The 27,222-nt window shown below is 37.6% G+C and overlaps 1 protein-coding gene across 1 annotated transcript in view; it reads right to left on the bottom strand.

Moving 5' to 3' along the window:
- TM9SF3 (transmembrane 9 superfamily member 3) overlaps positions 1-27,222 on the bottom strand; it is a 78,172-nt gene that overhangs the window by 28,050 nt on the left and 22,900 nt on the right. The window contains exons 6-9 of the mRNA XM_079900915.1: positions 21,784-21,915; positions 19,811-19,977; positions 12,561-12,655; positions 9,187-9,317 (exon numbers count right to left, since the gene is read on the bottom strand). Coding sequence (XP_079757041.1) covers positions 9,187-9,317; positions 12,561-12,655; positions 19,811-19,977; positions 21,784-21,915 — 525 coding nt within the window. The remainder of the gene's footprint in view (positions 1-9,186; positions 9,318-12,560; positions 12,656-19,810; positions 19,978-21,783; positions 21,916-27,222) is intronic.

Below are 27,222 nucleotides of genomic sequence, written 5' to 3'. Positions count from 1 at the left end.
AAAAAAAAAAAAAGTCACATGGAACTAAATTATCCGAGAAGTCAGGATTTTTCTCAATACTGATATTCAACCAAACAAACTGGTTACTGAAGAAGAATGTTACCTGTACCCCTTGGTATTAAATCTGCATTCATCGCAACTTTATTGCTCTCATTAAATTTAGAATGCTAAAAAAACTGAATTTGCAAAATTTATTTATACTAACAGAATCAAGCTTGTATCTGTTTTCTTTATTGGGCTTCTGCATTAAGCTTTTGTTTAAAATGAAATTTAACAACTAAGAGTTAAAAAACCATTAGTCTAATACACTGGTGAAAACCCTGGAACTCAAACTAATACAGGGCCCACCCCTAGAGCTTCCTAGCCTCTGTTCATGGACCAATGAAAAGTGGAAACAGGGATGGGGGAAGGAAGGACTCACTCCAGGTTGAGGGCCTCCCCTAGCTACAATGAGAACAAGACAGAAACAAGTACTGCCTATCACTGCTTAATACCCCAAAGATGTACCAACTAGTCAACTATTCTCAACCTCAGTCACAGACTAAGAATGTGACTATTATTCTATCTTTATTTCCAGACTGGCCTTCTAAGGAAATCTGTGGTGTGAGTGGAATGGAAAGGGAAAAGGCAGCCTAAGATGGGCTATTATGGAATACTAAAGGATATAAATTTTACTGAGGATGATAGACAGTAACTGCTTATAGGTAAGGTGATTCTCAGAAAATATATCATCTTGTCAGTCATTACGTTTACGCATTTCCTTGACACTTGCTCAGAGTAGGCAATTTTTATGACTCCTTTTCTACCTTATACATTTTATGCCTTTATTTCTATATAAAAATTATTTAGCTTCAATTTAAGCATGTTGATAATAATCAAACCTAACAATCAGGACATTGCCAACGTAAACACAAATGCTTATAAGAAGCCTATCTATTTTATAGATATTTTCAACATGCTAATTAATAACTCCCCATTCTGTTTCTTGGGCAACTTCAATACTGTAATAGAAGAAACACTGGGTTTGAAGTTAAAAACTTATTCTATAATGCTAGCATTATCCTGATACCAGAACCATAAAAAAAGACATTATAAGAAAATTGCAGATCAATATTTCTCATAAATATAGGTTCAAAACAAAAAGCAACAAATTTTAGCAAATGGAATCCAGCTATATTACAAATTGAGGTTTATCAAAGGAATGCAAGATTGGTTTAAGATTCAATAATCAATCAATGCAGTTCACCATATTATCAGACTAAAAAGAGAAAATCATAGATCATCTCAAAAGGTGCAGAAAAAAATCACTGCAAGAGCCAACCTCCCTTCACAATAAAACAAACTCAGCAAACTAGGAATAGAGGGGAACTTCATCAACTTGATTAAGGACATCTATGGAAAAACTACAGGTAATATTTCTTGATGGCACAAGACTGAATACTTTCCCCCTAAGATTGGGAACAAGAGAAGAAGTCTGGTCTCACCTCTTCTATTCAACATTGTACTAGAGGTTCTAGCCAGTGCAATAGGCAAGAAAAAGAAATAAAAGGCATATAGATTAGAAAGGTAGAAATAAAATTGTCTTTATTCTCAGACAACATGACAATCTATGTAAAAAAATCTTCAGGAATCTACAAAAAAGAAATTAGAACTAATAAGTGAGTTTAGCAAAGGTGCAGGATGCAAAGCCAACGTGCAAAAATCAACTGTTTTTCTATACACTAGCAACAAGCAATCAGAATTTTTAATTTAAAAAATACCATTTACAAATAGCATAAAAAATATGAAATACTTAGGGGTAATTTCAATAAAAGCTGTACAAAACCTAACTATTAAAATCTATAAAACATTACAAAGAAAAAGTAAAGATACCTAAATAAGTCAAGAGATATACTGTGTTCATTAATCAAAAGACTTAATATAATGTTAAGATGTGAATTCTTCCCAAATTGATCCATAGCTTTAATGCAATCCTAATCAAAACCTCAGGGTTTTTTGTAGAAATTGACAAGCCGATTCTAAACTTAACATGCAAATGCAAAGAACCTAAAAAATCCAAAACAACTCTGAAAAAGAACTGATTTCAAGACTTATTGTAAAGCTACAATAATCAAGACAGTGTGATACTGGCATCAAAAAAAACCAAAAAACAAATTAATCAATGCAACAGAAAAAAAAGTTCAGAAATAGATACACATAGATACGCGGTCAATTGATTATCAATAAAAGTGCTAAGGGAAATCAGTGGAGAAAGAGTAATCTTTTCAACAAATGGTGCTAGAACAAATGAAGAGCCATAAGCAAAACAAAACAAAACAAAACCCTTGACCCTTAACTCATACAATATATAAAATTAACTACAAATGGATCATAGACCTATATTTCAGAGCAAAAACTATAAGATTTCTAGAAGAAAACATATGAGGAAAACTTACTGATCTTTGATTTGGCAAAAGATTTCTTAAAAAGGACAGAAAAGCACAAATCGTAAAAGGAAAAAAAATCAATAAATTGGACTTCAAAATTAATAACTTTTGCTCTTCAAAAGATACTCTTGGACTTCCCTGGTGGCGCAGTGGTTGAGAATCCACCTACCAATGCAGGGGACACAGGTTCGAGCCCTGGTCTGGGAAGATCCCACATGCCATGGAGCAACTAAGCCTGTGCGCCACAACTACTGAGCCTGAGCTCTAGAGCCCAATAGCCACAGCTACTGAGCCTGCGTGTCACAACTACTGAAGCCCACGCACCTAGAGCCCGTGCTCCACAACAAAGAGAAGCCACCGCAATGAGAAGCCCACACACCACAATGAAGAGTAGCCCCTGCTCGCCGCAACTAGAGAAAGCCTGCGTGCAGCAACGAAGACCCAACGCAGCCAAAAATAAATTAATTAATTAAAAAAAAAAGCATGTCCCCATCTTGCCCAATTAATATCAAGCAGATGTGGGGCAAAACCATCAAAAAAAAAAAAGATACTCTTAAGAGAATGAAAAGACAAGCCACAAAATGGGAGAATATACTTGCAAGCTACATATAAGACAAAGGACTAGTATCTACAATATATAAAGAACTCTTACCATTCAACAAGACAAGCTATAAAAAATAAGCAAAAGATTTAAACATTCATTAAAGAATATATATGGATGGCAAATAAGTACACAAAAATATCTTCAACATCAGTCATTAGGGAAATGCAAATTTAAACCACAGTGAGACAACACTACACTTCCACTATAATGGCTAAAATTAAAACGACTGACCATATCAAGTACTGGAGGTAATGTGAAGCAACTGGAACCCTTATAAATACAATGCTAGTGGGAATATAAAATGGCAAAACCACTCTGGGAAAGTTTAATAGTTTCTTGAAAAGTTAAGCTATAATATGACTCAGTCATTCCACCGTAGTTATTTATCCAAGAGAATCAAAAAATATGTCCACACAAAGATTTACATATGAATACTCACAGCAGCTTGATTTGTATGTAATAGCCAAAAACTGAAAACAATTCAAAAGTTCATTACTGGGTAAACAAACTGTGGTACTTCCCTTACAATAAAATACTACTGAGCAATACAAAGGAACAAAACTATTAATATATGCAACAACATCAAGAGATTTTTAAAATAATTTTCTGAGTGAAAAAAGACCAAAAAAAGATCATACTGTGTGAGTCTACTTATATGAAATTCTAGGTAATGCAAACTAATCTAAGATGACAGAGAGCAGACCGGTGGTTACCTGAGAATGAAAAAGGAAAGGGAAAAAGAAAATTTTTAAAGGAAAAAAAAGAAAAAGGAAAGAAAGAGAGGGACTTCCCTGGTGGCACAGTGGTTAAGAATCCGCCTGCCAATGCAGGGGACACGGGTTCGAGCCCTGGTCCGGGAAGAACCCACATGCCATAGAGCAACTACACCCGCGCACCACAACTACTGAGCCTGCACGCCACAACTACTGAGCCCACGTGCCACAACTACCAAAGTCCGCGCGCCTAGAGCCCGTGCTCCGCAACAAAGAGAAGCCACCACAATGAGAAGCCTGCGCACCGCAACAAAGAGTAGCCCTTGCTTGCAGCAATTAGAGAAAGCCCACACGCACCAACGAAGACCCAACGCAGCCAAAAATAAATAAATAAATAAATAGATTAAAAAAAGAAAGAGGGAAGGAAGGAGGAGGAAAAAGGGATAAATTACAAAGGTATATAACAAAACTTCTGGACTTGATAAATAACTTCTTTAAAATTGTGGTGACTGTTTCCCAAATATATACATATATCAAAGCTTGCCACACTTTAAATAGATACAATTTATCATATGTTAATTATACCTCAATACAGCTGTAAAAACATACAGACCAAAAAAAGGCATAAAACATTCTTCATTCACTGCTCTCGGCATAAACCTGAACTCCGGGCAGAAAGGAAAAAAAGAAAAAAAAACTAAAACAGATCATCACCACCACCAGCACCACAACAAAGAAAATGTGACTTTAAGTGAAAAACTGAATCCTAGTTTTTTGCTTGGTAAAAGCGGGATAATGCATACCACTATCTCTATCTCTTTGAGTTCTTTTGAAAACCAGGTGAGACAAGGGGTGTGAAAGTGTTTTGTAAAGTACAAAATGCTATGCAAATGTACCTGTCCTTACTATAACTCATCTTGTTAGATATGGCACATCACTTCCGTCAGCTGAGATCATTTTAGATGCTGTCTTCATCATTCCATATTACTAGTCCCTGCCCCACACCCATCTCATGTCCTTGTTCAATTTAATCATCAGATCACTGTGCCTTTGTATGTCATCAACAATGATTTGAATAGGTCAAAGTCAAGAATATCTGTCATGTTCTACTAAAAGACAGTATGTGACATATTATGGGTAATATCATACCAATACTTTAATTCTATAATTATTTACATGTTTACCTGACTGTACTATTCTACCCACATTTCTCCATCTTGTCCAACAAGATATAATACTTTATTTATACTCCTTGTTCTTCTAGTCTTGCTAAAACCTCCCGAAGAGAGGAACTGAAGTTGTTCTGGCATTTTTGTTTTAATGAATCCATAACAGCTCCTAATGTTCATTACTTCCTGTGATTTAAAAAGTAAATTTTAATAACACATTCTAAAATCTTGTGCCTCATCAACATCAAGTTCACTATGTTTTGTAAGGGAGAATCCACTTTCTTCATTTTCCTTCTAGAAAAACAATCTGCCTCATCTTACACAGTTATTCAAGCATTACTTATCATCATGATCTCTCAGTATCTCTAAAAGATCAGTTATACGAGCAACTAAACTTACTAAGGCAGCTGGGTACTCCTGTACAATCAATCCCATTATCTAAGGCTTCACTTCCCTCTTATCAGGGATTATTTCCTCTTGTCTTTTCTTGTTTGAAGGTTATTTTATTTGATGAAAAATAAAAAGAGAAAGAATGAGATAGAGCGATTCTTCTTTTACTCTGTTACATCACTGATCCCATGTAATGAGCCTTTGGTCTTGCTATCAAAATATTTTTACAAAATTCTTTTGTTAGCCTTAGCACTTGTCAAGAGTTCAGGTTAGGAAACGGAGGTTTTCTAACACTATTTTTATAGACTTTAGTATCCTTTCATACTTAGGTATACTGTACTCTTCTCACAACCTTTGAGAGATCACAAAATAGCATGTATCCATTACTCTTTGTCTCCATTTTTTCCTCATTGTGTTAATTTCTGATTATATATCATGAATTTCTTTTTTTGTGTGTGTGTGGGGGGGTTACGCCACACGGCATGCAGGATCCTAGTTCCCTGATCAGGGGTTGATCCTGCGCCCCATGCAGTGGAAGCGCAGTCTTAACCACTGGACCACGAGGGAAGTCCCCATGAATTTCATTTTTGAAAACCTCAAGTTCTCAAGCCATTTTCCCAGTTATGGCCCAAGACTTGTGTCATGAGAGAGCATTTCCCTAAATATTTGTGAAATCTGATTTCCTAAAACCTCGGGCCTATTTCTGATGATTCCCCTCCCAAGCTAAAACAAACCTCAAGATGACAAATATTACATGGCTCATGACCCCTGTTACTTCTCCATCAACTATTCTACCCATTAAGAGACAAAACCATAAAGTATGATAAGTCAAGGATTTATCAGTACATTTTGAACTGAATAATATTTAGACTAGAAAGTTTATTAGTTTCTATGCTACCTTGCCTCTGAGTTTAAAACTCTGCAACTTGGCTCTTTGTCCTTTGAAAGCCTCCAATAACATTAAATTAAGAATCTGAGATTTATAACCCACAAAAGACTTGATGACTAAAATGTTTTTTTCAGAATATCCTGGCAAACCCTTCCTCATTCCCAAGAAACTCTCATAGGACCAAAAACTCTGGGTATAACACCTAAATCATTTCTGAACGAATTCCACAGGAAAAAGGTTTTACCTTACCAGATACAATTTAATTTGAAGTACACTCTCTCTGACTCTCTGTATAGTACCTCTGCCAGAACACACCAACTTCAGAAACAGGTATGTTCATCTCTGAACAGTCTTTGACCCCAAATTTCATTTAAATGCTCACTTACATTGTTTTGTAATACTCGCTAGGAACCATGACTTAAGCCTGGGACACTAGACATTAGCTGAGATTACCACCACCACCCTCTACTTATGTTTCTTTTACCTTTATTAACCTGCTAAGATTGACTATTATTCAACAAGTTTAATCTGGCATGGATTTAATGGCTTTTTATGTATAATCAGGTACACATGAGCAGAGAATTTGGGGTCCAGAGACAAATTTCATCCATTTTCAATCTTATCTTGGGCTAGTCCTGGGGACAAAAGCAGTATTCTGGCAAGACTCCAGATCCCAAGTGGGCAAAATCCCCATTGTTCTGGTGCCTCTGTAGGGCAAGACAGAGGCTGAAGTCACTATGACTACATCTGGATTAAGCCTTCAATTGTGGAATCTCTGAGAAAACAGAACCAGAGCTAAGATCACCAGAGAAAAGGCTCAATGTCCAAGAGATCAAAGGAATGGGGGACAGAACGAGCTAAGGCCTCAGGAAGAGCATATAAGAGTATCTGAAGACTCTGATTTTCAAACTAGGCTATTTTAGTAGGAGAACCAGCTTCTCAGACACATGTGGTCTGGGAGCTTTTCAGCTGACAGATCCATCCTCAGATGCTGGGAACCAGAATCAGGTAAATAGTAGAGACTGGGTTTAAAGCAGGACAGATAAATTGGCATAGGATGAAGCCCTAGGCATTGAAATTTTTAAACTCCCCAGTGACTCTAATGTGTACCCACGGTTGAGAACCATGGAGTTTGTGAGAATATATAACCATTTCCTTCATAATGTCAGCAAGTCAAATAACTTAAAATGTAAGTTTAAGTAGTTAAAACACTTAATGGACAACTAGGTCAAACATTCACATCAATTCTTAAATTTCACGTTCTAAACAAGTTCTGATACGCTTAAAAAGAGGCAAAAAATGTTAGACCATACACCTGATTAAAACTTGAGGGCAGTGGAATGCCCTTCACTCAGCATTCCTTCATTATAAATTAGAATGCAAATTAAGACCATGACATTGTAGGAGGCTGATAAGCACCAACAGCCAGTCTTTTATATGCCAAAGATCAATTTTACAAACCAACTCTGGCTCAGCAGAGAGTTTGATATTGTATTTGAATAATTAGTAATTATTAAATTATCTAAAGGCAAGTTACAGTGAATATTAACATTTAAAACCCCATTTACACAGTGGTAAAATTTATAATTTTAGTGAAACAAAGCATATAATTTTCACCACATCAAATTCAAAACTTTATGATGAAAATTATAACAGAACCAGAATTTTAATTTTTAAAACATTATGAAAGTAATTAATTCAGTAGATCATCTTTAAGAAGTAACTTGAGGGGCTTCCCTGGTGGCGCGGTGGTTGAGAGTCCGCCTGCCGATGCAGGGGACGCGGGTTCGTGCCCCGGTCCGGGAGGATCCCACATGCCGCGGAGCGACTGGGCCCGTGAGCCATGGCCGCTGGGCCTGCGCGTCCGGAGCCTGTGCTCCGCAACGGGAGAGGCCACAACAGTGAGAGGCCCGCATACCGCAATAAAAAAAAAAAAAAAAAAAAAAAGAAAGAAGTAACTTGAATCTCTCTATATACTTCCTGATGGCCTGGAACTACTATGAAGCAAATTCTTTTCCAGTTAATTAATGAATGTAATTAATTACTTTACCCTTTCCTAACCTTTATCAGTTACTTTGCAAAAACAAAAAACAAAAGCTTTCAATTTTGAAGCAATCTGCAAAATATTCCTAAACAAAAAATATTAAAGACTTAGTAAAAATATACATGCAAGGTGTCTTTGAAAAACCTGGACTGTAAAACAACCAATCATCTGGAATTTCTGTGAAACCATTCAATAACTCCCATATGATGGAAAGAAAGCCAAAACGATTAAAATTCAGATGGAGATATGGGTTCCAGTTACAGTTCTGCCGTTAACTATCTGTATGACCTTAACCAAGTTAACTGCCTCTCTGAAAAGCAGTAACCACCTTCCAACTCGCATACATACATGTACATGTGTGTGCAAGTTTGCAAAGTGTACATAGACTAAAGTCTACTCCAGGCCTAAAGTTGTTTCTAGTAAAAAGACAACAGGAAGAATCTGAAGACTGTGAGTTAACTGTGTAAAGTGCCAGTATTTCTGTGCTTTAGCTTTAATATATTTAAATAATCTAAAACATTTCAAACTCTGTGATAACAGGTAAGATATGAGATAGGATTTTAGTATCTATAGCACATATATTATCAATATTAATACAGATGCTTTCATAAGGTTCTAAAAATAGTACACTATTACCAAAAAAAAAACAAAATGTTGTGGAGAGTCTTCACTTCCTACCACTGCACTCACCTACCACATTAAAACACCCATGTTGCTTGTGTGTCATCATTCTTCTAAAATATACTCACCAGTTTATCCCTAGCTGTTCTTTCACTTTATTGGTTGACAGAATCAAGAAAAAATGTTCTTTACCTAACTTTCCAGGACTGGGTAGGGACTGGCTGCAAATAGCAGAACTCCTAGTTAAGAGGTTCTCTGGAGAGACAGCAGGCCTCACATTAGAGAATGCTTACACTCTTTTAGTTTAAAGGTAAGATGCAAGCAACTCACCATTGTTCCAAAAGGAATGGCTCTCGAAGCATGGTAATAAATGGCTATAAAATTGATGAAGAAGGCAGTGCCACACACCATAGCTGGGATGAGGAATGCACCAATGAACATCTGCTTTATCCATCTCCTTCCTGAAAGAAAAGGGAAACTATAATAATCAGAGAGCTAGGTAGACAGACAGACATATATTAATGTTTAAAAGGTGGTTATTTAGTACCAAATTATCTAAAATTTTAATGTAAAGAACTTAAATTTGACAACCTAATAGCTGTTTCAAAACAACAGCTAATAAAGACCAGTCCAACTATTCAAGTATGTCTAGTGGAAACACGCTTTTGATGTGGGTGTACTGGAAAAGAGCAATGAACTATGGTAAAATATTCTGGTGTTTTGTCCTGATTCTGCCACTGAACCGCTGTGAACGTTGGTAAACCACTCAATCTTTCTGGGCTACAAGTTGGCCTAGAAAGGTGTTATCAAACACCTAGGTGTTACTTGGAGTTCTGGAGCTTCTAAGAGGTGCCCATGAAGTCACCGGTAAAGGAAGGGCCCAGGTCCTCCAGCCCTGCTTCAACAGAACAAGTTCATTTTCAACAGTTTCACACATTATAGTTTCATATATGCCCTCATTTGAAAAGAGGGTTACATTGCTTTAAACAAACAAACAAACAAACAAACAAAAGTTTAAAAACCCCTGGGTTAACGTTCCCTAAATTTACTCTTAGCTCTATGATTATAAACATATATTTAAATTCATTTCTATGTTTCAAAAGGAAAAATCAATAGAATGTGTTTCATGAGCTTCCTCTCAGCAATTAGAACTAAATATTTATAAGTTTTACTATTTCTTTGAACCTCTTTGTATTGCCAAAATTCTATTTACTGAGAATCTATTATTTAAATAACCCAAGGAAAGAATTTTTAAACTATGTAATCAAAAATTTTTTAATCAAGTTCATAATGACCAGAAGCACAACAGGAGCTAGCTTTCTAACCCAGCAGAGCACATGAGCAAGCACACCTCCGGGACACATCTTCATACTGCTCAGGAACGTAATGTAAAGATTTAACATGGGATCACTATTAAAGTTCAGCCCCACAACCATAAGCAACAGGACCCAAACAGAAAGTGCTACAGGAAAAACAAGCAATATCCTAACTTTTATTTTCTTCTATATAAAGTTCTTTTCAAACATCTGTCTCATAGAATTACTACCCCAGATCTTGACATTCTTGCAGAAAAACTCCTTGATTCTGAACTTTTGCCTCTATTTAATTTCTTTCTCAGGTACGTTTCAAGAACCCCTCCTTGCTAAACTAATAATACTCAGCATTTGAACAAAGCAAAAAGGGTAAGAACTAATTAAAATGATTATTTCTCTTATTAAATTCCAACTCTTTCCTAGCATTCTCTTTTCCTGCACTTTCCATTATCTTCTCAGATTCAGACACGGGTTAATAAATTCTATATTCAGCTATATTCAACTCTCTCTTTCTCCCTTTCCCTCCAACAGTCAAAAAGAATCCCACGGGGCTTCCCTGGTGGCGCAGTGGTTGAGAGTTCGCCTGCCAATGCCGGGGACACGGGTTTGTGCCCCGGTCCGGGAAGATCCCACATGCTGCGGAGGGGCTGGGCCCGTAACCCATGGCCGCTGAGCCTGCGCGTCCGGAGCCTGTGCTCCACAATGGGAGAGGCCACAACAGTGAGAGGCCCGCGTACGGCAAAAAAAAAAAAAAAAGAATCCCACGTACGTTCCACTGGGTACAATCAGTGGCCCAGGCATCTGCATTGTGCTTCCTACTGCTCCTCAACACCCTTGGAGACTCTGGTCTTTAAATTGGGTCTAGAGCACTATTCAGTGCACTGAGGACAGTATGAAGTCTTTGAGCTCCACTGTAGTTCAGATCCTGAGATAACCTGAAGAATCCTTGATTCTCTGGGCTGACCTCTATATTCACCTGGTTTTAGGGATCGCTCAGACAAAATATCAGGACATGATCAGACCTCCTCAGGGCACTGTCAATCAGAAAATAACCTTTAGATTATTCCTGGTAAGATTTGATACTCCTAGGCTTAGGTCTGAACTCTGTCAACTTTCAAGAATAAGTATAGTAAAGTTTGGTTGGGTGTTCTTAACTTGCAATTGGACTAAAAGCAAATTTATGATGAATACATTTCCTGTTTTGAGTAATCTGTTTCTGCTGTGGAGACTTTTTTGGAGGTCATAAACTGTACAATTCTTAGCCTAACTAGTTTTCAGGTTAAATTCAAAGTAGGAGTTACCTTAGGCATCCTTATTTCCTCAGGATGGTAGACCTGTGTGCTAAGACTCATTTCCCATATCTAGACGTAGAACAGAGAAACTGAACAGCTAACTAAAATAGTCAGGAATCTGCAATGATACTCCCTCAGGCAATCCAGAGAACTCTCTCTGCTGAAGGTATACACCACATTAAGTCTGGTAGGACCAATTTTTTAAACAGCCATGGTAAACCAGGATATCCTGAGGGAATTTTAAATGCTCTGAGCTCCTATAGACGATATGTCTAGTCTACTAAAAGAAGGCAGGATTCCCTAATGACGACACTGCTTAGGATGGGCTGGGAAAATCACACTAAGAAATCTCTATCCTTAGGAATATAATTTTAATGTCTTTCAACAACCCGTCATTCATAAACTAAAATATGCTAATCTACTACTTTTAGCACGTTTCTGACTCCAAACAATTACAGGGGAAAAAAAGGAACTTAAAAACCCTGAATGCCATCACAGCAAGAAACACCAAGGCGCAGTGTCCTCATATCATCCATGTATACCCCGTCATTTCCAGGTCACAATAATAAAGAAGCAAGGGGGTATTCAAGATGAAGCTCTCTTAGCAAAAGATTGTGACAGAAAATCTTTGTGCATGTCCTTTGATAAGTATTTAAGAGTCAACAGAAGTAAACAGATTTCCTTCCTATGCTCTTTCACTGTCCAGACATTTATCCATAAACCATGAAACATGCCTTTACATTCGGCTATGAAGCTATATATTCTATGTGGAAACATCCCATGGAGCACTACTAGGGAACTAGGCACCTGAAAGCAAAATAGTATCAATAACTTAAATACACTCTCTCCTACATGTTCCTCAGGGCTAATTCACAGTGGACAATGGAGAAATCTATTCATTATTCATAATTTTAGGAAATAAAATGCAAGGATTCCATAAAAGCAAATTAGAACATATAATAGGTATGGTGGAGATTATGTGAAATGGGATAACAAAGGACTTTACAATGGCTGTACTGCACATTTTAAATTCCATATACCTCACAGTGTAATATTAGCATCTATAATTAAAAATACAAAGCAGTAACTCATAAATTACCTCCTTGTCTAGCATACAGACTTCCTCCAAAATAACCATTCACTGGAGATGTAGCAGCATAGACAAATATGGCTGTACTGAGCATTGACCCCCTCCTAAAAAGGCAAAACAACACATATGATAAACTAAAACCAACGATTTCAAGAAAATATCATATAGCCTATCACATTAACATTAGTTTAATTTCAAAAATACATTTAGCAGGAACACAAAAGTATCCTTCTGGACTGCAAAGGACCTCAAAAGGTCGCCTAGTGAAAGAATTTCTAGTTAAAATTGCACTTAAATAATAACAGACTGATCCTCATTCTTTTTCAATTTGAAGTTAAATTTCATAATATTCTAAAAAAATATTTCACATTTCTTTGGCAAACATATTAGAAGCTGGCACTAAAACTGTTTTGCAACCCTGTGAACCAATCACATCATATGGAAAAGGATATTCATCTGTTAAGAAAAATAATTAGAATATTCCTCTTTATAATTTAACTGCTGGAGATTCTTGCCTGCTGATAGAAATAAAATGGAAATACTATAACCTATATTATTGCTATTACTTTAAATGGTATAATACTGAAACTTTTCCTATTTAGTTTCCTTTACATTAACTCAGATCAACAATTTCTAACCTCCTCTTCCAATAATATCTAAGCAATTCAGACCAACTCTCCTATAAAATAAAACTGGACAAAATATTTTAAATGCCATAATATAGAAATGTACTTAACTCACTAAAAATAAAGATCATTTCTGAAACTCACCACAACTAGGAAGGTAAAAGACTATAGATAGAAAATATAATCTTGTCAGTTTGAGATAAATACTATTTTAAATAGAATTTACAAGAGTATCACACTAATGTGTGCACTGGAAGGATACACAACTTTCAAAAATTAACCACCTTCTGGATAATAATTATTATTCCATTCCATTGTCCACCTACAAAGGAATCATACACTCTTGAAACATGTACCACTCTTCCGTTCAAACAATTATGTTCCACTTCTTAAAGAAGATACATAAGTTAAAACACTGCAATGTTTAATAACACCAATATATAGCTAAATACAAGTGTCACATAATATAAAAGTCTGTCATTCCCATGTTTAGAAGACTGTGGGTCTCTCAAAATCAATCAGTTTAAAAACCAGATTTGCCCACAGCCAACATCATTCTCAATGATGAAAAACTGAAACCATATCCTCTAAGACCAGGAACAAGATAAGGCTGTCCACTCTCATCACTGTTATTCAACATAGTTTTGGAAGTTTTAGCCACAGCAATCAGAGAAGAAAAAGAAATAAAAGGAATCCAAATCAGAAAAGAAGAAGTAAGGTTGTCACCGTTTGCAGATGACATGATACTATACATAGAGAATCCTAAAGATGCTACCAGAAAACTACTAGAGCTAATCAATGAATCTGATAAAGAAGCAGGATACAAAATTAACACACAGAAATCTCCTGCACTCCTATACAATAAGGATGAAAACTCTGAAAGAGAAATTAAGGAAACACTCTCATTTGCCATTGCAACAAAAAGAATAAAATACCTAGGAATAAACCTACCTAAGGAGACAAAAGAGCTGTATGCAGAAAACTATTAGACACTGATGAAAGAAATTAAAGATGATACAAATAGATGGAGAGATATACCATGTTCTTGGGTTGGAAGAATGAACATTGTGAAAATGACTATATTACCCAAAGCAATCTACAGATTCAATGCAATCCCTATCAAACTACCAATGGCATTTTTCAGAGAACTAGAACAAAAAATTTCACAATTTGTATGGAAACACAAAAAACCCCGAATAGCCAAAGCAATCTTGAGAAAGAAAAACAGAGCTGGAGGAATCAGGCTCCCGGACTTCAGACTATACTACAAAGCTACAGTCCTCAAGACAGTATGGTACTGGCCCAAAACAGAAATATAGATCAATGGAACAGGATAGAAAGCCCAGAGATAAACCCACACCCATAAGGTCACCTTATTTTTGATAAAGGAGACAAGAATATACAATGGAGAAAAGACAGCCTCTTCAATAAGTGGTGCTGGGAAAACTGGGCAGCTACATGTAAAAGAATGAAATTAGAACACTCCCTAACACCATACACAAAAATAAACTCAAAATGGATTAAAGACCTAAACGTAAGGCCAGACAGTATAAAACTCTTAGAGGAAAACATAGGCAGAACACTCTATGACATAAATCACAGCAAGATCCTTTTTGACCCACTTCCTAGAGGAATGGAAATAAAAACAAAAATAAACAAATGGGACCTAATGAAACTTAAAAGCTTTTGTACAGCAAAGGAAATCATAAACAAGACGAAAAGACAACCCTCAGAATGGGAGAAAATATTTGCAAATGAAGCAACTGACAAAGGATTAATCTCCAAAATTTACAAGCAGCTCATGCAGCTCAGTATCAAAAAAACAAACAACCCAATCCAAAAATGGGCAGAAGACCTAAGTAGACATTTCTCCAGAGAAAATATACAGACTGCCAACAAACACATGAAAGAATGCTCAACATCACTAACCATTAGAAAAATGTAAATCAAAACTACAATGAGGTATCACCTTACACCAGTCACAATGGCCATCATCAAAAAATCTACAAACAATAAATGCTGTAGAGGGTGTGGAGAAAAGGGAACCCTCCTGTACTGTTGGTGGGAATGTAAATTGATACAGCCACTATGGAGAACAGTATGGAGGTTCCTTAAAAGACTAAAAACAGAACTACCATATGACCCAGCAACCCCACTACTGGGCATATACCCTGAGAAAACCATAATTCAGAAAGAGTCATGTACCACAATGTTCATTGCAGCTCTATTTACAATAGCCAGGACATGGAAGCAACTTAAGTGTCCACCGACAGATGAATGGATAAAGAAGATGTGGCACATATATACAATGGAATATTACTCAGCCATAAAAAGAAACAAAATTGAACTAATCGTAGTGAGGTGGATGGACCCAGAGACTGTCATACAGAGTGAAGTAAATCAGAAGAAGAAAAATAAATACCATATGCTAACACATATATATGGACTCTTAAAAAAAAATGGTTCTGAAGAAACTAGGGGCAGGACAGGAATAAAGATGCAGACGTAGAGAGTGGACTTGAGGACACACGGAGGGGGAAGGGTAAGCTGGGATGAAGTGAGAGAGTGGCACAGACTTATATATACTACCAAATGCAAAATAGATAGTTAGTGGGAAGCAGCCACATAGCACAGGGAGATAAGCTCAGAGCTTTGTGACCACCTAGAAGGGTGGGATAGGGAGGGTGGAAGGGAGACGCAAGAGGGAGGAGATATGGGGATATATGTATATGTATAGCTGAATCACTATGTTATAAAGCAGAAACTAACACACCATTGTAAAGCAATTATACTCCAATAAAGATGTTTAAAATTAAATAAACAAATAATTAATTAAAACCAGATTTGTTTTTTCAAGTATCCAATTAAACACTGCAGGTACTAACTTATTTCTTCCAGACTATCATTAACAAATTGATCCATTCTGTTTATAACTGGGTGTGTGACCACTGACAGAGAGTTCAAAAACGCTGCTCATGTGACTGAGAGTCCACAATGACCACCAGCGGGTTAAGTTTGTAGTCCCCAGAGACATTTCCACTAAACGGAAATGTGAGTATATAAGTTACAGTTTTAAAAATCAGACATACCCTTGCACCTCTTTGTTCATAAATATTCTGTGGGTATTTTACACCCAAAATAGACCATTTTCATCTACACTGAAAAAATCTGCTGAAGTAGGGAACTGTCCTCCTTGTTCATCTCTCCAAGACTGGGGGTGGGGGGAAGAGGGTGATATCTAAGTAGCTGCTTCACCTACACTTGCCATCTCACCACTGCAAAGCAAGTTTCAGCACAGCAGCTGCATTTTACCAGACTTACCCATACCTTCTCAAACACCATATGCCTTCTCAAGGGTTAATATCACACTAACCTGCATCCCTACATTGATGTTGATCCTCTACCTATCTAAATATTTTTTTCTTCCCTGATTGCTATGACCATCATTGAGCAAAGTAATTTTCACATGTTACATTATCTGCTTTTTATCCTCTAGAATCCTTTAGATTCCTACTCTGGAGTGAATCTTACAAATTTTCTGTGCAAGTTTTTCATTTTCTCACCGTTTTGTATTTTTACTATCTCTATCTTCATTTCTACAGCCCAGAAAATTAAGAGACACATTCTGGAGTAAGAGTGCCTAGGTTCAAATCCCAGATTACTAACACCCTTTACTAATAGCTGTGTGATCTTACTCAAATTACTTAACCTCCCTGAGCTTTACTCTTCTCATCTGTGGGATGCAGATAAAAATAGTTCCTTTACGGGGCTGACGTGAGGATTAAATGAGCTAATGAGCATAAAGCTCCTAACACGGAACCTCAATAATGTTAGTCATTTTGATATCATAATAATACTGATATCATATCATAATAATACTGATATCATAATAATACTCACAGCTGTAGTACTTACCATGTAAATGATTAATTATGTTCACTTCAAATAAGCACTACGTAGAACAACTATCAATAATAATGACAGGCTAAAATAACAATGCATGACTTGCCTACTAATACCATCTATTAGATGCGGTTTCTTATTTCTAAAAGCTAAAGGTCTATAAGCAGAACAGCTTCGGAATTAAAAAATGAATTGCCAACGCTGTAACCCTAACGTTTCAGAAGGAACAAAGCAAAAACTTGGATTCTAGGAGAGGTTACCCACTACTAACTTATAAGACTGTGACTTCTCCAAAGAAGACATACAGATGGCCAAGAAGCACATGAAAAGCTGCTCAACATCACTAATCATTAGAGAAATGCAAATCAAAACTACAATGAGGTATCACCTCACACCAGTTAGAATGGGCATCATCAGAAAATCTACAAATAACAAATGCTGGAGGGCGTGTAGAGAAAAGGGAACCCTATTGCACTGTTGGTGGGAATGTAAATTGATACAGCCACTATCGAGAACAGTATGGAGGTTCCTTAAAAAACTAAAAATAGAAATACCATATGACCCAGCATGCCACTACTGGGCATATACCCAGAGAAAACCGTAATTCAAAAAGAATTACTACCCCAATGTTCATTGCAGCACTATTTACAATAGCCAGGTCATGGAAGCAACCTAAATGCCTACTGACAGACGAATGGATAAAGAAGATGTGGTACATATATACAATGGAATATTACTCAGCCACAAAAAGGAACAAAATGGGGTCATTTGTAGAGACATGGATGGGTCTAGAGACTGTCATACAGAGTGAAGTAAGTCAGAGACAGAACAACAAATATCGTATATTAACACATATGTGGAACCTAGAAAAATGGCACAGATGAACCAGTTTGCAGGGCAGAAATAGAGACACAGATGTAGAGAACAAACTTCTGGACATCAAGGGGGGAAAGTGGCGGGGGGTGGTGATGGTGGTGGGCTGAATTGGGAGACTGGGATTAACATATACACACTAATATGTATAAAATGGGTAACTAATAAGAACGTGCTGTATAAAAAATAAATAAAATTCAAGAAAAAAAAAGACTGTGAGTATACAGTCAGTGTCAATTCCGCAGTGATGCAGTTAATCCAGTATTTAATGTAAAGCATGACTTCTTGAACGATTTGAAATGCTTTTCTTGAATTTGGGATTTCATTTGAAATATATTATATCCTAAAATAAGAACTACCTACCAGAACACTGAAGTTTAGGTTTTGGCCAATTATTTTAAGGTTCATGCGGTAAATAAATTACAAAGGTTATATTAAAGAAATATGACAGAAACTACAGAGAAATAACTTTGTTGATTAATACACATTCACTGCAGTTCAACAAGCCCTGATTGAGTACCCTGCATATACGAAGTTCTTGAGGTACTCTCAGAATGCAAAGATAAGACCCAGTCCTTGCTCTCAAGGAGCTTACTGTCCAGTGGAAAAAACAGCAAGTTAATATAGTTAAATATTTAATATACAGCTAAAGAGCCATGCTTTCAGCAAAACAATTTACTGCTTGTCCACCAAATGCCAAGCATATTTAAGCAAGAAGGCATCATGAACTGAAACAGAGGTATGAGATGTAACTGGGGACAAGTGTCATTCTGACTGAGGACTTAATGGGGTGGCATCTATACCCCAGGCTCAGAGCATGTTTGCTTTGCTGAGGTCATGGTTCTCTGAGCACAAGGTTATAGTGCTACTAAATAGGGACTTGAGATCTTGGTAAATGTACAACTTTTTCTTATGATCCAAAGGCCTCACATCAAGAATTTCTTGCAGGACATCTCTGGTGTTGCAGTGGTTAAGAATCCACCTGCCAATGCAGGGGGCACGGGTTTGAGCCCTGCTCTGGGAAGATCTCACATGCCGCGGAGCAATTAAGCCCATGCACCACAACTACTGAGCCTGTACTCTAGAGCCCACGAGCCACAACTACTGAGCCCGTCTGCCACAACTACTGAAGCCCACGTGCCTAGAGTCCATGCTCTGCAACAAGAGAAGCCACTGCAGTGAGAAGCCCACGCACCGCGATGAAGGGTAGCCCCCACTCGCTGCAACTAGAGAAAGCCACGTGCAGCAACAAAGACCCAACGCATCCAAAAATAAATGAATTTATCAAAAAAAAGAATTTCTTGCAACTGGTTCTGTTTTCAAAGAAAAAATGTACCAGAAAATCATGTAAAGATAGGATAAGAAGTCATTCAATTATTTTTCTAACCTCATGTGCCTTTTCCACCACTCTTTTTACTGTTATTTACAATGCTTTCTTCTGTCTGTAGAGTCTACAAATTTTGGAGGCAGATGTGAAGTACTAACTCAGTAAATGTGTAATCCTTGTGCGTTTCTTATAAAGATCTAATTGGATCTTCAGATTTCAAAAAAGTGCCTATTCACTTTGTCAAACAACTCTGATTTGTAACTAATTCTGCTCATACCTCTAATGGAATATAACCTTTATAACCAACCAAAATGTTCAGTAAGGTTAATAATTTTAGGATATAACAGAAAAATATACTTACAGCTAAAGAATACTGCTCATTATTTATTTGCAATAATGATATTTAGGCTATTTAAATTCTAAGATAATTGAAATCAGCAAGTATTTAATTATGATTGACTTAAAGGTTCCAATTATTAAAACTATTCAAGAACAACAAAAAAGTAATAAAGTTAAGCACATGAACTTACTCTGTATACAAATCTTCTATCATTGCAACAATAATAACAATGAGAGACACAGCAAATATCTGACATCCAGAACCAATGAGAGAGGAAAATATCAGCGGGTGACTTGATGGTCTAAATACATCTCCATGCACCTGCTTCCATCCATACTCATCTCCTAGGTCTCTATCCTATATACATATATATGTTGAGAGAAAAGAAAATAATTCAGAATGAAATTAAAATACATAAAATAGGTAAAAATTTACAATTACAGTCGTAAGTTCCCTCACTACAAACTTAAAGGTATTAAAAGGGTTTCAAAATATCAAGAAAAGACATTTGTTCAAATTTAAAATAATTTCTGCCTTAATAACTTATAATGTTAAAGTGCTGTAATATTACTGAGGCTCAGGAAGATGGATCCTGGTTGTACTCAGAGAATCTCAAAGAATGGAAAAAGAAAAGCTCTAGGTGCAAAAAGAAATGGTCAAACTGGGAGAAAAGCCCAATGGCTCTCTGAATGTTACTTTCAGACACTACTCTTGACCTTTACGTCATGACTAAGGCTCACATACGAGTGGGGGCCAGGTGGAGAGCAAAATTGAAGAAGATTAAAACCAGTACTAGAGGGCTTCCCTGGTGGTGCAGTGGTTGGGAGTCCGCTGGCCGATGCGGGGGGCGCAGGTTCGTGCCCCAGTCTGGGAGGATCCCGCGTGCCGCGGAGCGGCTGAGCCCATGGGCCATGGCCACTGGGCCTGTGCGTCCAGAGCCTGTGCTCCACGGCAGGAGAGGCCACAGCAGTGAGAGGCCCGCGTACCGCAAAAAAAAAAAAAAAACAGTACTAGATGCCCTAGCAATGCAGAAATCTCCCTTATAGCCTGGAGCCTAAGAAAATACACAGGGAATATATCAAATAGTTAAGTATCATTTAACTGTCTATAGCATTTTTTAAAAAGGATTCAATTTTGCCTTTTCAACCCAAGTAAGCAAATATCCAAAACACTGTTTCTTAAGAAATATCAGTCCCTCAAGATAATCTTTGTGGTTTTTTTGGCCTTGGCGGGGGGGTGGGGGGGTCCTGGTCAGCTATGTTTGAGAGGCACCAAATATTTCATCTACCCTCTGATACTTCACAATACACATGAGCACATTAAAATTTTAATTTGTTTAACTGTTTTCCAAACTTATTTAATGATAGAGCATATCTACACAGACTAGCCATTAACAACTGAATCACTCTGCTGTACGCCTGAAACCAACACAACATTGTAAATTAACCACACTTCAATTAGGAAAAAAAAAAGAATAGCCATTAACATTCCTTGGCAGTCCAGTGGTTAGGACCGCAAACTTTCACTGCTGAGGGCACGGGTTCAATCCCTGGTCAAGAACTAAGATCCTGCAAGCCACACTGTGCAGCCAAAAAAATTAAAAACAAAAAAACACCACTTTTCCTCATTTACGACACCGTTCAACAATTTAGTAAAAATAATTTAGAAACAACCCTCCCCTTTGAACCTATTAAACAAAATGTAAATCAATCCTTCCACCTACTCCCTTAATTTTATGCAATACTTAACAGCATTAGAAAGATACCAATACAAGTCTACGACCTCCTAGCTGCAATTCTGAAATCAAAAGCTCTGAAAAGTGAAAAGTCCGCCTCACAAGTTTGACATATCCTTATTTGGTGGCAAATCTTGGAGCGAACTAACAAGAGGTTATTTATACTGTTTATTTATCCCACTTAGGGTGAACATTCATATGTTTTGCTGAAAACACATTAATATATTTGATTATAGGACATGTAATCAGGGCATGTAAAAACATTAAAATATTTAATTAGAGATCCCTCAGGGAGCTTTCTACCTTCCTAAAACCTGAAAATTCTGAATTCTAAAGCTCATCTGACCTCAGGATTATGGACTTGCTTCCAACATTCAATAATACTAAGTTAAATTATTTTATAAATACAATGTAAAATGTTTGCTTACCATGTCATCCATTTCTTCTTCTTTACTGTACCGGGCATAATCTTTTCTTAAAGTTCTCATTAAAATCATTGAAACTAAGCCCACCAAGAAGATAACCATCATGAAGGAGTTGAATATTGAAAACCAGTGAATCTAAAATAACAGAAAATAAAATATTACTTACTTGAAATACCAGTTACAAAATTCATAGGTTTCATGAGGACAATGGGATGTTAATGCAAAAAAAACCCACCAAAGTCTTCTAAAAACTTTTACATGAAAATCCAAAACTAAGATATACTGGGAAAGAGTAATCAAAGGGATTGGCTTTCTTTCCAGTAAGCTTTAGATGCATTAAAAGTATGATACTGTTTACACGGATTATCACAATCAAATTTATTGTACAAATAAAATACAATTTGGCCGCACAGAATATGCTATTCAGCATTAGAGAGAAAGAACATGGGTTTTGCAGTCAAACAGGTCTGAATTTTAACACAGGCCCTGACCCCAGTTTTCCTACATCAAAAATGAAGGAAATAATACTGTATCGTAAGTGATTTGTACGGTTTAATACATATATAAACTGTACGGCACCGTGTCTGGCACAGAGCAGTAAATAATAAATATTAGTTCCCTTCCCTCTAACTAAGCAACTACCTGAAAACGTCTTTAAAATTATAAGACTAGGGCTTCCCTGGTGGCGCAGTGGTTGAGAGTCCGCCTGCCGATACAGGGGACACGGGTTCGTGCCCTGGTCTGGGAAGATCCCACATGCCGCGGAGTGGCTGGGCCCGTGAGCCATGGCCGCTGAGCCTGCGCGTCCAGAGCCCGTGCTCCGCAACGAGAGAGGCCACAACCGTGAGAGGCCCGTGTACCGCAAAAAAAAAATTGTAAGACTAAACCATCATAGCTGCCCACCATGAACTTAGGCCACCTTCCTGAATGACCTGCTTCACTTGCTTCCAGTTCATCCTCTCCACCCTGCCGCCACCATCATGCACTCCTCTCCAAAGCAGCTATCCATGGTACAGAGAACTCTGAGGTACCCCATAGTTTCTCAATGCCCCCAAGGCTCTTGACTTTGATTTTACCCACACATTTGTCACAAAATTATGTCCAGATTCAGCACAGCTGACTTCAACTGTCTGTGGCACTGTCCAACAATTCCTTTATATTTTAATTCCCAAAATTTCCTTATGGATAGTTCCAAAATTTCTCTTCTCTCTCAATTTCATTTATTTTTCCCTTCCTCTCTATTTCCATGCCATCACCTCATACCTGATAGCTCTAATGGCCTCCTAGTTGACGACGTTTATGTTTGGTCTTTCTCCTTCCTTTCAATTTATCCGACAAAAGCTTATCCAGCAAATCTTTCTGAAACATCATGTTCATGTATCACTTCTCTATTCTAAAACTTACAGTGACATTCCCTATTTTCTCACATAACAAACCTAAACTATTTTCCCTAATATTCTGTACCCCTTGGAAGATGGCCACCTCAGCTTAACTAGCCAACTGTATCTTATATTCCAATCAGGCCTACCGTTCCTCAATGACCCAAAAGTACAGCTTATTCACTTCCACCTCTGTATCCTTCTCAGAATTTCTTCTCACATGGGACCCACTTCTATCTACCTTTGTAAATTCTATCTACAATTTAAAACCCAACTCAAAACCCCTGTCCTCCATAAAACCTCTCATACACATATTTTAATTATTCACAGATATTCTCCTGCTCTAAACTTCTACAGATACATAGAATATTTAACATGAAGGAGGTACTGTTCTATACAATTAGGATTTTAATTAGATTTTTAACTTGGGCTAACATGCTGAGCATGTGCACTAGAGTGAAAAGCAGTACTGGCTGTTATCCACCCTGAGGCTTCAGGCAACTGATAAACTATGGCTTCCCCTGAAAAACAAGGGGCAGTCAACTGCCTCTGCCTCTTCATAAGGTCATTTCTTCCTTCATTCAACAATTTATTTATTAAATACCTATTGAAATTATAAAGGAAATAATGAATGCATTATATTTTGAAATATTTACCAAAAAGGGTTGTATAAATTTAAGTTTATCACAAAAGTATCACTTAAGATTTATAAATGCAGTCTATAATAATAGGCTTTTCCAAAGGTTTGATTTTGTTTCTAATCTGGGAAATTAATGACCCAGAAAAGGACAAGAGAGAAAAAAACTTACATATATATACATATATATATACACACATATATATAAAACTCATATCTCTTTTCAGTCAATTTATCAAATTTTTGAAGAGAAAAAGGTTTATATAGTTACTACTTAGTAATAAGAAAGATACACCCCAAAATGCAAAACTTTCTAGCAAAGCTCTCTATCTTCTAATCTAATACACAAACATTAAACTAATACCGATTATAATGTACTACTAATTAGTTAGTACTAATGTACTAACCTGACATTTTATAGTATTCCTTTATCCCCCAAATTATAAAATGTTGCATGATTCTGAAGTTATTAACCAAGGGAAATATTTCTTTAAAACAATAAAGAAATGAGATGTCACAGAGGGGTTACTAACCCTACGAACTGCTGACTCCAGCACCCCTAGTGTTGCTAATCCGAAAGCAGCACCCCAGGTTTGTCATAAATGTTAGAACACTGGAGATTAACTAACTATACCACCAGGGCTGCCTCTTCCTGAGCACCTGCTCTGGAAACACTGAACCAGGTGCTTTATATGCACTGTCAAATGGAATTTCACAACTCTGCAAGGAAGTATAACCCCTGCTTCACTACTGAAAAGAAGCTAAACAACTGAGTCATCTGACCACAGTTACAGTAAATGGCAGAGACAGAGTCTGTATCCAGCTGGGGCTCCTAAGTCTATGTTTGTAGCCACTGTATTAGAAACAATCCCAACTCTTACACAGTAGATCCCATCCACTCCTGCCTACTCAAGGAAAATGCTTCAGTAATTCTCCCCAATCTCCTGAATCATCAGTTTTGTACTCTCTACTGAACCCCATCAACATAACAAACCGATTTTTCTTACATTTCAAAAAAAAAAAAAAAAAACCCAAAAAACGAACCCCCACCCCCTTCCTGATTCCATCTTTCCTACCGGCTACTACACCATTTCTGCACTCCCTTTAGTAGCAAACTTGCTGCCTCCAATTCCTCTCCTCCTATTCTCTCTTAGACCAGCTCTGTTGAGATTTTGCCCCACCACTACACCAAACCTGCTCTTTGTCAAGTTCAGTGATGACCCCAGATGAATCAACACGTACTTTCAGTACTCATCTTACCTGACCCATCAGCAGCAATTCAGAACTAATCTTTCTATCCTCCGTGACAGACTTCCCTCTCTTGGCTTCCAAGATACCATACAATCTTTTTTTTGCCCCATACCTTACCAATATCTCCTCAGGGCCCTTAGCTGGTTTCTCCTTTTCTCCCTGAACTTATACTACTGCTCCCAGGGCTCAGTCCTTAGTCCTCTTCTATCCGTACATACTCTTCCTTGGTATTGCACTCAGTCTCGCAGCTTTAAATACTATTTATATGCCAATGGCTACAAAATGTGTAGGCCTCTCTTTTGAACTTCAGATTGATATATCCAACTAGCTGGTCATTATCTCTGGATATCTTACAGACACTTCAAAACCACCATGTCCCAAACTGTACTCTGATCTTCCCCTCCAACTCTCCAAATACAGCTTTTCCACCCCACTGACAGCAGTTCCACTCTGATAGATGCTCAGGCCAAAAACTGTGGAGTCTTTCTCAAACTTTCTTTACCTTTCTATCCATCAGGAAATCATGCTGGCTCTACCTTCAAAATACGTTCACAATCTGGCGTCTTCTCGCCACCTCCACTGCTATGCCTTGGTCTGAGCCACATTTACTTCTTATCTGCATTAATGCGACAGCCTCTCCAGTGGTAACCCTGCTACTCCCCGTTTCCCACACCACCCATTTTCAACATCACAACCTGAAAGACCCTTTTTAAGAAGAGGTCAGATCTGCCGTTACCCTGCTGAAAACACTATCCTGCCCCCTTTGCACTCCAAGTCCTTAAGGCAGCCATGGATGATCTGGCTCCTGCTGCCTCTGACTTCCTCTCCTACTTCTCGTCCCCTTGCTCTGCTCCAGCCATATGGGCCTCCTTGCTATTCCTCAAGCACACCAAGCATGTTCCCACCTAACAGGCCTTTCCATGGTGGTCCTTCTGCCTGGAATACTCTTTCTCCAGATGGCCACATACCTTATTTCCTTCAACTCCTTTAAGCTTCTGCTCAAAAGTCCATCTCAGAGGCTTACCCTGTCCTCCATACTCAAAATTACAACTTGCTCTATCCACAGCACTCTTACGCAACTGCTCTTTTTTATTTTTCCATGTACACATTTTTCCACATACTATACATTTTAGTTATTATGTTTACTGCATGTCTCCCCCACTAGTATGTAAGCTCCAAGAGGGCATGGATCTTTGACATTCATTCTCTAATGTATTCCACTTACTGAGTACAGTGCCTGACACACAGCAAGTGCTCGATTAATATTTGTTTTAAAAATATATATGGTAAAAAATATATATATATGGTATACAGTTCTACTAGTGAAAATGCCAAAAGGCAGCCTTTCCATCAAGTTGTCACTACCCCATGAGACTAGAAGCAAGTAGACCTAGGTGTTCTGGTAGGGAATGTCAGTTGGAAGCCCTCATATTCTCAAATGCTACTTAAAGTTGAAGTTATTTGTGCCTATACCTTTAAATGGACTACCATGTTCAGGACTGCCTGAGCGCTAAATCTGAGGAAAAGCCCTGGGAGGGTGGGGGAGGGAATCATAGCTCCAGGAGTAGCGCACTACATCTTTCAATAGGGGCTAAACCTCAAAGAGCTTCATTTTTTTCTCCTAGGACCCCGTGGAAGATTAGAAGTAGTAACAGGTTCTGGTGGAGTCTAAAGGTGGAAACTGGCTGCAATGATATAACTCTGAGACAAAAAAAACTTATAAGCCATCTCAAAAATTGGTGACTAATAAACTTCAGGATTTCAGTCCAAAAGATAGAAGAGGCAAGTCAGGAAGAAAGTCAGAAGAATGGATATATCCCCTTATACCTTGTAGTTTTTTCAGGTCCATCCTTGAAGGAGTTGAACGACCAAAATAAAATCTGTTTTTTGCTAAAAATAACCAAAGCTATCTGTACAAAACCAGCAGCAATGCCACTAGACCAAGGATCTGAGATCCAGTGTACACCTGCAGGTGGGGGGGGTGGCAGGCATCTTTCCATTCTTGGTGTTTCTTTGTATGTGGAAGGATTTCCCCTGGCAGAAACTCCTGGTATCACTCCACTCTTGTATTCATTCCTCCCTAGAGGATGCATACATTCTGCTCTGTTTCTCCACACTGTAATTTTTACACACACAGGCGCCCAGGGAGGAAAACTTGAAACAGTCCAGCACTGT

This window comes from Stenella coeruleoalba (assembly GCF_951394435.1).
Source record: "Stenella coeruleoalba genome assembly, chromosome: 16".
Taxonomy (NCBI): domain Eukaryota; kingdom Metazoa; phylum Chordata; class Mammalia; order Artiodactyla; family Delphinidae; genus Stenella; species Stenella coeruleoalba.
Note: the sequence above shows the minus strand (reverse complement) of the source record. Positions and strands in the feature narration are given on the sequence as shown.